Below are 12,255 nucleotides of genomic sequence, written 5' to 3'. Positions count from 1 at the left end.
CAACACTCAAGAAGCTCAACACCATCTAAGACAAAGCAGCCTGCTTGACTGCCACCCCATCCAGCACCTTAAACATTCACTCCCTCCACCACCGGCGTACCGTGGCTGCAGTGTGTACCATCTACAAGATGCACTGCAGCAACTCGCCAAGGCTTCTTCGGCAGCACCTCCCAAACCTGCGACCTCTACCACCTAGAAGGACAAGGGCAGCAGGCGCATTAGAACACCACCACCTCCAAGTTCCCCTCCAAGTCACACACATCCTGACTTGGAAGTATATCGCCGATCCTTCATCATCGCTGGGTCAAAATCCTGGAACTCTCTCCCTAACCACACTGTGGGAGTACCTTCACCACATAGACTGCAGCGACTCAAGAAGGTGGCTCACCAGCACCTTCTCAAGGGCAACTAGAATCATAGAAATTTACAGCACCTAATGAGGCCATTTGGCCCATCTTGTCGGTGCCGGCCGACAAAGAGCTATCCAGCCTGATCCCACTTTCCAGCCCTTGGTCCGTTTCCTTGTAGGTTACGGCACTTCAAGTGCACATCCAAGTACTTTTTAAATGTGATGTGGGTTTCTGCCTCTACCACCCTTTCAAAGAGTGAGTTCCAGACCCCCACCACCCTCTGGGTGAAAACATTTCTCCTCAAATCCCCTCTAAACCTCCTGCCAATGACTTTAAATCTATGCCTGCCAGTTGTTGACCCCTCTGCTAAGGGAAGTAGGTCCTTCCTATCCACTCTATCTAAGCCCCTCATAATTTTATACACCTCAATTTGGTCTCCCCTCAGCCTCCTCTGTTCCAAAGAAAACAACCCCAGCCTATCCAATCATTCCTCAAAGCTAAAATTCCCCCAGCCCAGGCAACATCCTCGTAAATCTCCTCTGCACCCCCTCTAGTGTAATCACATCCTTCCTGTAATGTGGTGACCAGAACTGCACGCAGTATTCTAGCTGCGGCCTAACTAGTGTTTTATACAGTTCAAGCATAACCTCCTTGCTCTTATATTCTATGCCTCGGCTAATAAAGGCAAGTATCCCGTGTGCCTTCTTAACCGCCTTAGCTACCTGGCCTGCTACCTTCAAGGATCTGTGGACATGCACTCCAAGGTCCCTCTGATCCTCTGCACTTCTCAGTGTCCTACCATTTATTGTGTATTCCCTTGCCTTGTTAGCCCTCCCCAAATACATTACCTCACACTTCTCTGAATTAAATTCCATTTGCCACTGTTCTGCCCACCTGACCAGTCCATTGATATCTTCCTGCAGTCTACAACTTTCTTCTTCATTATCAACCACACGGCCAATTTTTGTATCATCTGCAAACTTCTTAATCATACTTCCTACATCCAAGTCCAAATCATTGATATATACCACAAAAAGCAAAGGACCCATTTCTGACCCCTGCGGAACGCCTCTGGAAACAGCCTTCCAGTCACAAAAGCACCCTTCGACCATTACCCTTTGTTTCCTGCCTCTGAGCCAATTTCAGATCCAACTTGCCACTTTGCCTTGGATCCCATCGTGATCAGTCTGCCATGTGGGACCTTATCAAAAGCCTTGCTAAAATCCATATAGATTACATCAAACGCACTACCCACATTGACCCTCCATGTTACCTCCTCAAAAAATTCAATCAAGTTAGTCAGAAACGACCTTCCCTTAACAAATCCATGCTGACTGTTCCTGATGAATCCGTGTCTTTCTAAATGAAGATTTATCCTGCCCTTCTGAATTTTTTCTAATAATTTTCCCACCACCAAGGTTAGGCTGACTGGCCTGTAATTACTCGGCTTATCCCTTTCTCCCTTTTTAAACAACGGTACCACATTAACAGTCCTCTGGCACCACACCTGTAGCCAGAGAGGATTGGAAAATTATGGTCAGAGCCTCTGCCTTACTTCTCTTAACAGTCTGGGATACATTTCATCTGGGGATTTATCCACTTTCAAAAATGCTAAACCCCTTTGACATGAATCTTGCCATTCATGTGGAAATGACTTATGAAATAATACTGGGCGGCCTGCTGGTGGCGCTGTCCAGGTAGAGTATAAATACTCGGGCATGGGCCCAGCTTGCTCAGGACATTCTGTAACAGGAACTAGTGAAGGACACAACTAGATCTCCATGTTGAAAAACAGTTGATTAAAGCTTTGTTTAACACTCAGACCAAGTGCCTAGTAGTTTTCTTACGTCACCCTTAATACTTCCTCTTTCACTATGTTTATTTCGTCTAATATTTCACACTCCTCCCTTATTGCAATGTCTGCATTGTCCCTCTCCTTTGTGAAAACAGACGCAAAGTATTCATTAAGAACCATTCCCATGTCTTCCGCTTCCACACACAGGTTACCTTTATGGTCCCTAATAGGCCCTACTCTTACTTTAGTTAAGCTCCTGCTCTTAATGTATTTATAAAACATCTTTGGGTTTTCCTTGATTTTACTTGCCAATATTTTTTCATGCCCTCTCTTTGCTTTCCTAATTTCTTTTTTAATTTCACCCCTGCACTTTCTATACTCCTCTAGGGTTTCTGCAGTGTTGAGTCCTCAGTATCTGTCATCAGCTTTTCTTTTTTTCTTTAATCTTCCCTGTATGCCCCTTGACATCCAGGGAGCTCTAGATTTGTTAGTCCCACCCTTTTTCATTAAGGGAACATAATTGCTCTGAACCCTCACTATCTCCTCCTTGAATGCCTCCCACTGCTCTGACACTGATTTACCTTTAAGTTTCTGTCTCTAGTCCACTTTGGATAAATCACATCTCAGCTTAGTAAAATTAGCATTTCCCCAATTGAGAACTTTTATTCCTGGTCTATCCTTGTCCTTTTCCATAACTACCCTAAATCTAACTGAATTATGATCACTGCCACCAATATGCTCTCCCACTGATACCCTTTCCACCTGCCCAGCTTCATTCCCTAAAACTAGGTCCCGAACCGCCCCCTCTCTTGTTGGGCTTGCTACATATTGGCTAAAAAAGGTCTCCTGAATGCATTTTAAGAATTCTGCTCCCTCTATACCTTTCACACTAATTTTATCCCAGTTAATATTAGGGACGTTGAAATCCCCTACTATTACTGCCCTATTTTTGCACGTCTCAGAAATTTGCCTCCATTTTTGCTCTTCTATCCCCCTCTGACTGTTTGGGGGTCTATAGTACACTCCCAGCAGTGTGATCGCCCCTTTTTTCCTTTTCAGTTCAACTCATATGGCCTCGTTTGATGATCCTTCTGAGATATCATCCTTCCTCACAGCTGTAATTGTTTCTTTAATCAATATTGCGACCGCCCTCCTTTTTTATACCACTCCCTATATCTCGTCTTAAAACCCTGTAACCAGGAATGTTGAGCTGCCATTCCTGCCCTTCTTTCAGCCATGTTTCAGTAATAGCTATAATATCATACTCCCATGTGTTTATCTGTGCCCTCAGCTCATCTGCTTTATTCCCTAGACTCCTTGCATTGAAGTATATACCATTTTGCACTGTCAAACTCCCTTGTTGTCTCTTTTCTAGCCTTTGTTTCCTCTGCCTTCCAAACTCGCTTACTAATTTTCTGCCTTCCATTTCCAGCTTTGCTTCTCTCCCTTCTGAATCTACTGTCAGGTTCCCATCCCCCTGCCAAGCTAGTTTAAACCCTCTCTAACAGCACTAGGGATGGGCAATAAATGCTGGCTGTTGTGTCGGTACCTTTCTACCTAGACACAATTTAGGACTCAGAACTCAGAGATTCAAACATGAAGTGCTTTATTGGAAGGAAAGGAAGTTCTGGCAAGTTCCGAACAAAGAGAGCTAAACTTAACAGAGAACACCCAACCATTTATCTCCTGTGACAGCGCCACCACAGGTGGGAGGAAAACACAAAATACACAACATTTCCTCCCCTCTTAAATGGAAAGTCCACATTATTCCTCAACAGGTAAGTTACTTTCAATGCACTCAACGAACCTAGGGTAGAGGTAGACTGCCTCAAACCCTGACTTTACCCTGGGGTTTATTCTGCCCCAGTCTTGTGGGTAAATCACTAAGCCTACAGATCCAAGCGTCTTGGAGGCCGCCGCTCTCCGACAGGATACCGGTGGTCATTGCTGGCTTCCACAGCAGTAGGCATTGACACAGGCCTAGATAGAGAAGGTGCCTGTGTCAGTCGAAAGTCAGGAGTTTGCACAGGTGGAACAGTCTCTTTGACTTCCTGTGTTGGAGAAGAGCACTGTGGCAAAGGATGCTGGTTTGCGGTATCATCCGGAAACAGTTCAGGCCAACCAGCTGTTGGAGCCTCTGTGGCTGTCTCTGCTCCTAGCAACAGTTGATCTGTGTGTCTTCTCCAGACGATGTCCTCAGCAGTCTCAACCGTGTAGGACACAGGGCCCGTCTGCGCAATCACCGTAGCAGGAACCCATTTCGGTCCAGTGTTGTAGTTTCGAGCTAGGACGTGCTCTCCCGGATGAAACCGTCTCTCCTTGGCTCTTTTCTCTCTCTTTTCAACTTGAGCTTGTTGTTGATGATGGACAACCTGCTCTGCCCTTGGAGGTTTGAGTAAGTCAAAACTTGTCCGCAACTGCCTCTTCATCATGAGCGAAGCGGGGGAAGTTTTGGTTGTGGCATGCGGCTCGTTCCTGTAGGACAACAGGAAGCTGTTCAGACGTTGGTGGATTGAGCCCTGACCTTGCGATGCCTTCAAGGCGTGCTTCAAAGTTTGCACGAACCTTTCTGCCTGGCCGTTAGTAGAGGGATGATAGGGCGCAGACCTGATGTGTTGGACACCATTCACATGCAGGAAGGTTGCAAACTCCTGTGATACAAATTGTGGACCGTTGTCACTTACGAGTTGTTCCGGTGAGCCATAACGGCTGAACATCTCACCAAGTTTCTCAATTGTTTTCTCTGCCGTGGTAGACCTCATCACAGCGACCTCCGGCCACTTGCTACGAGCGTCTACAACCACCATAAACATCTTCTCTTCGAAAGGACCGGCGAAGTCCACATGTACTCACTGCCACACTTCTGCAGGCCAATCCCAGGGGTGTAGGGTTGCCAACTGTGGAACATTCCGGACCCTTTGACATGGGGAACATGTTTTGGCTTTCTCCTCAATATTCCCATCAAGACCTGGCCACCAGAAGTAGCTTCTTGCCATTTCCTTCATCCGAACCATCCCACTGTGGCCTGTATGAAGTTGTTGCAGTATAGGTTCCCTCAGAGGTGGCGGAATGATGACATGGCGTCCCCAAAGAAGACAACCTGCCTGGATGGAGAGCTCATTTCTTTTTGAAAGTAAGGTTTCAAACTAGGAGAATCTCCTATAGCACTCCCTCGAATGACATCGTCCATTACCTCAGACAGGACTGGATCGTTGCGGGTGTACCTTCGCACCTGAACTGCAGTGACAGGTGCTCCCTCCACTTGTCTAAAGTAGAAGATGTCTATCTGACGAGGCTCTGGGGGAGTAACAGGCAAGGGTAGCCTCGAGAGACCGTCTGCGTTGCCGTGCAAGTCTGATTTGCGATATTTGATGTCGTATGTGTGTCCTGACAACAGTAAAGCCCACCTTTGCATCCTGCTTGCAGCGAGAGACGGAATTCCGGTGTGGGGCCCGAAGATTGAAGTCAATGGACGGTGGTCCGTCAGGAGTGTGAACCTTCTCCCAAACAGGTACTGATGAAATTTTCGAATTCCAAAAACGATTCCCAAGGCCTCGCGCTCGATCTGCGCATAGTTACTCTCGGCCTTGTTCAAGGTGCGTGATGCGAAGGCGATAGGTTTCTCTTCACCCGAAGGCATGATGTGGGATATGACTGCTCCCACACCATATGGTGATGCATCACATGCTAGCTGCACGGGTAGCTTTGGGTCGAAGTGTGTCAGGACCTCCGATTTCAGCAATGCTTTCTTTGCTTGGGCGAAAGCTTCGTTGCACAGTTCAGTCCATTTCCATGTTTTGCCTTGACATAGCAACTGATGTAACAGCTTCAGCAATGTTGCTAAGTCTGGAATAAACTTCCCATAGTAGTTAAGTAGCCCTAGAAATGAACGTAACTGGCTCACATTCTGGGGTGCTGGGGCCTCCACGATCGCCTTGATCTTTGACGGCGCCTTATGCAGGCCAGTAGCGTCAATCACATGCCCCAGGTACTCAACTGAAGACTGAAAGAATTCACATTTGTCTTTACGAACTCTGAGTCCGTACTCTTTCAGTCGTTGTAGTGTCGCATCCAAGTTCAGAAGATGATCCTCCTCATTTGTCCCAGTGACAAGGATGTCGTCCAGGTAGCACTGGACTCCTGGCAGTCCACTCAAAATCTGATCCATTGCCCTTTGGAATAGAGCAGGGGCCGACGTAATTCCAAACGGAAGGCGGCAGTACCTGTATAGCCCCTTGTGTGTCACAATTGTCAGCAGCTCCTTTGATTTGTCATCGACATGCATTTGTAGATAAGCCTGGCATAAGTCTATTTTGCTGAACTTTTGCCCTCCGGCCAGGCCCGTAAAAAGATCATCAATGAGGGGAAGAGGGTATTGCTCCGCAGACAGCACCGGGTTAATAGTCACTTTAAAATCCCCGCAGATTCGAACAGATCCATCCTTTTTCAGGACAGGAACAATGGGTGTGGCCCATTTGCTCACGCTCACAGGCTCCAGGACTCCATTCTCGACTAAGGCCTCCAAGTTAGCCTCAACTTTTGGCCTAATTGCATAGGGTACAGGTCGGGCTTTGTGAAACTTCGGCTTGCTGTCAGGTTTAATGTCCAGTCTCACGCTGATCTTTTTCATGCTCCCAAGTTCCCCATTGAAGAGTTCTGCATGTTTGTTTAACACTGCAGTCAGACCTGACTCCCCTTTTGACATCATGCGGACTGCAGGCCAGTCCAGCGTGACTTTCTCTAGCCACGCACGTCCCAGTAGCGATGGGTAATTTCCCTTTACCACATATAGTGGCAGTTTTGCAGTCTGTCCGTTCAATTTAACTATCACCTCAATGACGCCTCTCATGGCCACAGGTTCGCCGGTATACGTCTTTAGCACAATGTTTGTTGGCTGAAGGGTAAAATGCTTTAGCATTTTGTTGTAGACAGTGTCTGAAACAAGGGACACAGCCGCGCCTGTGTCCACCTCCATCCGCACTGATTGTCCCTCCACCAGTGGTGACACCCAGTAGCCATTTGAATCACCTGCAACTGTCAGTATGTGCACTTCTTCCTCCTCAGAGGTGTCGCTCCCCTCTGTTTTGCTTGTTCCATCATACTGCACTGAATGAACACTCTTTTTCCTCTCTTGTCCAAATACAGACATTTTGCTTCCATGCTTCCCAGCTCTGTCTGTTCTTTTTTTACCTCTACAGGCGCGTTCAATGTGACCCTTTTTGCCACAATTTCGGCATTCCAGCTCCGTACACCAGCAGTCATTAGCGTGATGGCCCGTTTTCCCACAACGGTAACATGTGCCGTTCCGCGCACCTTTAGGCTCAGATGACACCTTGTGAACTCTCCCTGTTGAACTCAACTGGTGAGCCTCCTTTTCCGCCATCTCCATGGAGACACTAACTTCAATGGCCTTTTCAAGAGTAAGGTTGCCCTCAGTAAGAAGGCGCTTCTGTGTGGCTGCATTTTGCAGACCACACACGAGTCTGTCTCTAATGGTGTCCTTCAGCACCTCCTTGAACTGGCAGTGTTCTGATAACCTTTTTAAAGCAGCAATAAACATCGTCACTGATTCCCCCTCCTCTTGATTCCGTTTGTGAAATCTAAATCTCTCAGCAATAACCAGAGGTTTTGGTGAAAAATGTGCTCCAAGAATTTCCACTAGTTGCTTATATGTTTTAGTTCCTGGCTTATCTGGCTGCACGAGGCTGCGAAGTAAATTGAATGTTTTCGGCCCGATTACACTCAAAAAGGTAGGCACGACCTTTTCATTTGCCACCGCATTCGCCAAAACAAAATAGTCAAAACGTTCCGTATATGCGCTCCATTGCTCCACATTTTCATCAAAATCACCGATGTTTCCTTATATAGTAGCCATCTCACGTTTCAAATTAAAATTTCTGTTTACTCACTGCACCCGTAACGTACACAGATTCATCCGCTCCTCATTGCCACTTGTTGTGTCGGTACCTTTCTACCTAGACACAATTTAGGACTCAGAACTCAGAGATTCAAACATGAAGTGCTTTATTGGAAGGAAAGGAAGTTCTGGCAAGTTCTGAACAAAGAGAGCTAAACTTAACAGAGAACACCCAACCATTTATCTCCTGTGACAGCGCCACCACAGGTGGGAGGAGAACACAAAATACATAACACTGGCCTTACCAGCAACGCCCACATCGCATGAACGAATAAAAAGAAAAATTACCATCGCCGAATCCCCCACCATCAACATCCTGGGGTCACCATTGGCCAGAAACTTAACTGGACTAGCCACATAAATATTGTGGCAATAAGTGCGGGTCAGAGGCTGGGTATTCTGCGGCGAGTGTCTCACCGCATGACTCCCCAATGCCTTTCTACCATCTACAAGGCACAAGTCAGGAGTGTGATGGAATACTCTCCATTTGCCTGGATGAGTGCAGCTCCAACAACACTCAAGAAGCTCGACACCATCCAGGACAAAGAAGCTCACTTGATTGGCACCCCATCCACCACCTTAAACATTCACTCCCTTCACCACCGCCAGTGTACCGTGGCTACAGTGTGTATCATCTACAAGATGCACTACAGCAACTCGCCAAGGCTTCTTTGGCAGCACCTCCTAAACCCGCGACCTCTACCACCTAGAAGGACAAGGGCAGCAGGCGCATGGGAACACCATCAATTGCAAGTTCCCCTCCAAATCACACACCATCCTGACTTGGAAATATATCGCCGATCCTTCATTGTCACTGGGTCGAAATCCTGGAACTCCCTCCCTAACAGCACTGTGGGAGTACTTTCACCACACGGACTGCAGCGGTTCAAGAAGGCGGCTCACCACCACCTTCTCAAGGGCAACTAGGGATGGGCAATAAATGCTGGCCTTGCCAGCGACGCTCACATCCCATGAACGAATAAAAAAAAAAATAAAGGAACCGGTGAAAATCGTCCCCAAGAAATTTTAGGAACAATAAAAGGCCATCTTAAGGCAGTTTGAAACAAAACGAAAGGCATCAGAGTCGAATGTTTTCCTTTTATCTTGCTTCCCTCTTTTTCCTCTCCCCCATCTATTTATCTCTCTCTCTCTATCCCCTTACCCTCCCTTTTACTCTCTTGCTCTTCCCCTTTACTCTCTCTTCTACCTTTACACTCTCTCCCCCCCCTTTATCGCTCCCCCCTTATTTCTTGCTCCCCCTTATCTCTTTATCTCTCTCTCCCTTCCTTTATCTCGCTGAAGTTGAGGTACAGCTCAGCCATGACCTCATAGAGTGGTGGAATAGACTTGAGGGGCTGAATGGCCTACTCCTGTTCTTATGTTCCGTCTCTCTCTCCCTTCCTCTGTCTCTGTTTCTCTCCTCCTTTCTCTGCCTCTGTCTGTCTACCCTTTGTCTCTGCCCCTTTGGCTCTTTGCCCCTTTCTCTGTCCCCCTTTCTCTCTCTCTTCCCCTTTCTCTCCCCTCCTTTCTCTGTCCCCCCTTCTCTGCCCCTTTCTCTGTCCCCCTTTCTCTCTCTCTGCCCCTTTCTCTCCCCTCCTTTCTCTGTCCCCCCTTCTCTGCCACTTTCTCTGTCCCCCTTTCTCTCTTCCCCTTTCGCTCTCTCCCTTATCTTGCGTGCTCTCTCCAATCATCTCTCTCTTCCCACTTTTTTGCTTAACTCTCATTTCTGAGAATGTCAGTGTCAGATTCAAAAACTTGTAACTGACAGAAATCTCTTTTTATCACATATTTAATGTAAATTTTTGAAGCAAAAATGTGTAGCAATGACCTTTGTATTTTTCCCCTTGCTGTAGGTCCTTATTATCGGTGGCGGTGTTGCTGGTCTCTCTGCAGCAGGTACTGCAAAATCAATGGGAGCCATTGTGAGAGGATTTGACACAAGGTACTTTTAATTTTCCTTGGGAGGACTGAGATACTTTTCATTACCTGCAGCCTTTGAACTACTCTTATATCCTTTCCTATATTGGGATGCCCAGGTATCTGCATAAATACTCCAACAGTAGCCTAACCAGGATGAGACCGGGAAATTAATGGTGGGAAACATGGAGATGGCAAAAACACTGAACAATTATTTTGTATCAGTCTTTACAGTAGAGGACACTAAGAATATCCCAACACTGGACAAACAGGGGGCTCTAGGGGGGGAGGAACTAAATACGATTAAAATCACTAAGGAAGTGGTACTTGGTAAAATAATGGGACTCAAGGCGGATAAATCCCCTGGACCTGATGGCTTGCATCCTAGGGTCTTGAGGGAAGTGGCGGTAGGGATTGTGGATGCATTGGTAATAATTTTCCAAAACTCACTCGACTCAGCAAAGGTCCCGGCAGATTGGAAAACTGCTAATGTAGCACCCTTATTTAAAAAGGGTAGAAGGCAGAAGGCTGGAAACTATAGACCTGTTAGCCTAACATCTGTGGTTGGTAAAATGTTAGAGTCCATTATTAAGGAGACAGTAACGGGACATTTGGATAAACATAATTTAATAGGACAAACTCAGCATGGTTTCATGAAGGGGAAGTCATGTTTGACAAATTTGCTTGAGTTTTTTGAGGAAGTAACATACAGGGTGGATAAAGGGGAACCAGCGGACGTAGTGTATTTAGACTTCCAAAGGGCATTTGACAAGGTGCCACACAAAAGATTATTGCTCAAGATAAAAAATCACAGGATTGGGGGTAATATTCTGGCGCGGGTGGAGGATTGGCTCTCTAACAGAAAGCAGAGAGTTGGGATAGATGGTTCGTTCTCAGATTGGCAACCAGTAACTAGTGGTGTTCCGCAGGGGTCAGTGCTGGGTCCCCAACTCTTTACAATCTATATTAACGATTTGGAGGAGGGGACCGAGTGTAACATATCAAAGTTTGCAGATGATACAAAGATGGGACGGAAAGTAGTGAGTGAGGAGGACATAAAAAACCTGCAAAGGGACATAGACAGGCTAAGTAAGTGGGCAGAGATTTGGCAGATGGAATACAATACTGGAAAGTGTGAGGTTATGCACTTTGGCAGGAAAAATCATAGAGCAAGTTATTATCTTAATGGCAAGAAACTGGAAAGTACTGTAGTACAAAGGGATCTGGGGGTCCTGGTGCACGAAACTCAAAAAGTTAGTATGCAGGTGCAGCAAGTGATCAAGAAGGCCAATGGAATGTTGGCTTTTATTGCTAGGGGGATGGAATATAAAAACAGGGAGGTATTGCTGCAGTTGTACAAGGTATTGGTGAGACCGCACCTGGAATACTGCGTACAGTTTTGGTGTCCATACTTAAGAAAAGACATACTTGCTCTCGAGTCAGTACAAAGAAGGTTCACTCGGTTAATCCCGGGGATGAGGGGGTGGTCATATGAGGAGAGGTTGAGTAGATTGGGACTCTACTCATTGGAGTTCAGAAGAATGAGAGGCGATCTTATTGAAACATATAAGATTGTGAAGGGGCTTGATCGGGTGGATGCGGTGAGGATGTTCCCAATGAAGGGTGAAACTAGAACTAGGGGGCATAATCTTAAAATAAGGGGCTGCTCTTTCAAAACTGAGATGAGGAGAAACTTCTTCACTCAGAGGGTGGTGGGTTTATGGAATTTGCTGCCCCAGAAGGCTGTGGAAGTTACATCATTAAATAAATTTAAAACAGAAATAAATAGTTCCCTAGAAGTAAAGGGAATTAAGGGTTACGGGGAGCAGGAAGGAAATTGGACATGAGTCTAGGTTCGGAATGGTCATGGCCTTGTGGGTAGTGGAGTGGGCCCAGGGGCCGTGTAGCCTGGTTCTGCTCCTACTGTGTTCTAATTCTGTGTTAGATTTCAGGAGATGGTTTTATTCCTGTTCCTGGCTGGGGTGGAGATCGCCTTTACAGAAGGTAAGTACTGTAGAAAATATAGGGACAGTGATCTGGAAGAATTTCGATCGCCCAGATGGGTCGGAGAGGAATTTCCCAGATTTTTTTCTCCCAAATTGGCCATTGGGTCTTCATCTGGTTTTTCGCCTCTCCCGGGAGATCACATGGGTTCGGGTGGATGCAGAGTGATAGAAGATTTGAGGTTAGGATCAGATCAGCCATGATCTTATTGAATGGTGGAGCAGGCTCGAGGGGCCGATTGGCCTACTCCTGCTCCTATTTCTTATGTTCTT

At 46.5% G+C, this 12,255-nt stretch overlaps 1 protein-coding gene across 1 annotated transcript in view; it reads left to right on the top strand.

Annotated features, from left to right (window-relative positions):
- LOC147123425 (NAD(P) transhydrogenase, mitochondrial-like) overlaps positions 1 to 12,255 on the top strand; it is a 285,712-nt gene that overhangs the window by 80,233 nt on the left and 193,224 nt on the right. Inside the window, exon 5 of the mRNA XM_085972697.1 lies at positions 9,916 to 10,004. Within this exon, the coding sequence (XP_085828823.1) occupies positions 9,916 to 10,004 (89 nt within the window). The remainder of the gene's footprint in view (positions 1 to 9,915; positions 10,005 to 12,255) is intronic.

The sequence above is a fragment of the Somniosus microcephalus genome, chromosome 2, assembly GCF_052327205.1.
Source record: "Somniosus microcephalus isolate GS21.2 chromosome 2, FLI_Smic_1.0, whole genome shotgun sequence".
Classification (NCBI taxonomy): Eukaryota; Metazoa; Chordata; class Chondrichthyes; order Squaliformes; family Somniosidae; genus Somniosus; species Somniosus microcephalus.
Note: the sequence above shows the minus strand (reverse complement) of the source record. Positions and strands in the feature narration are given on the sequence as shown.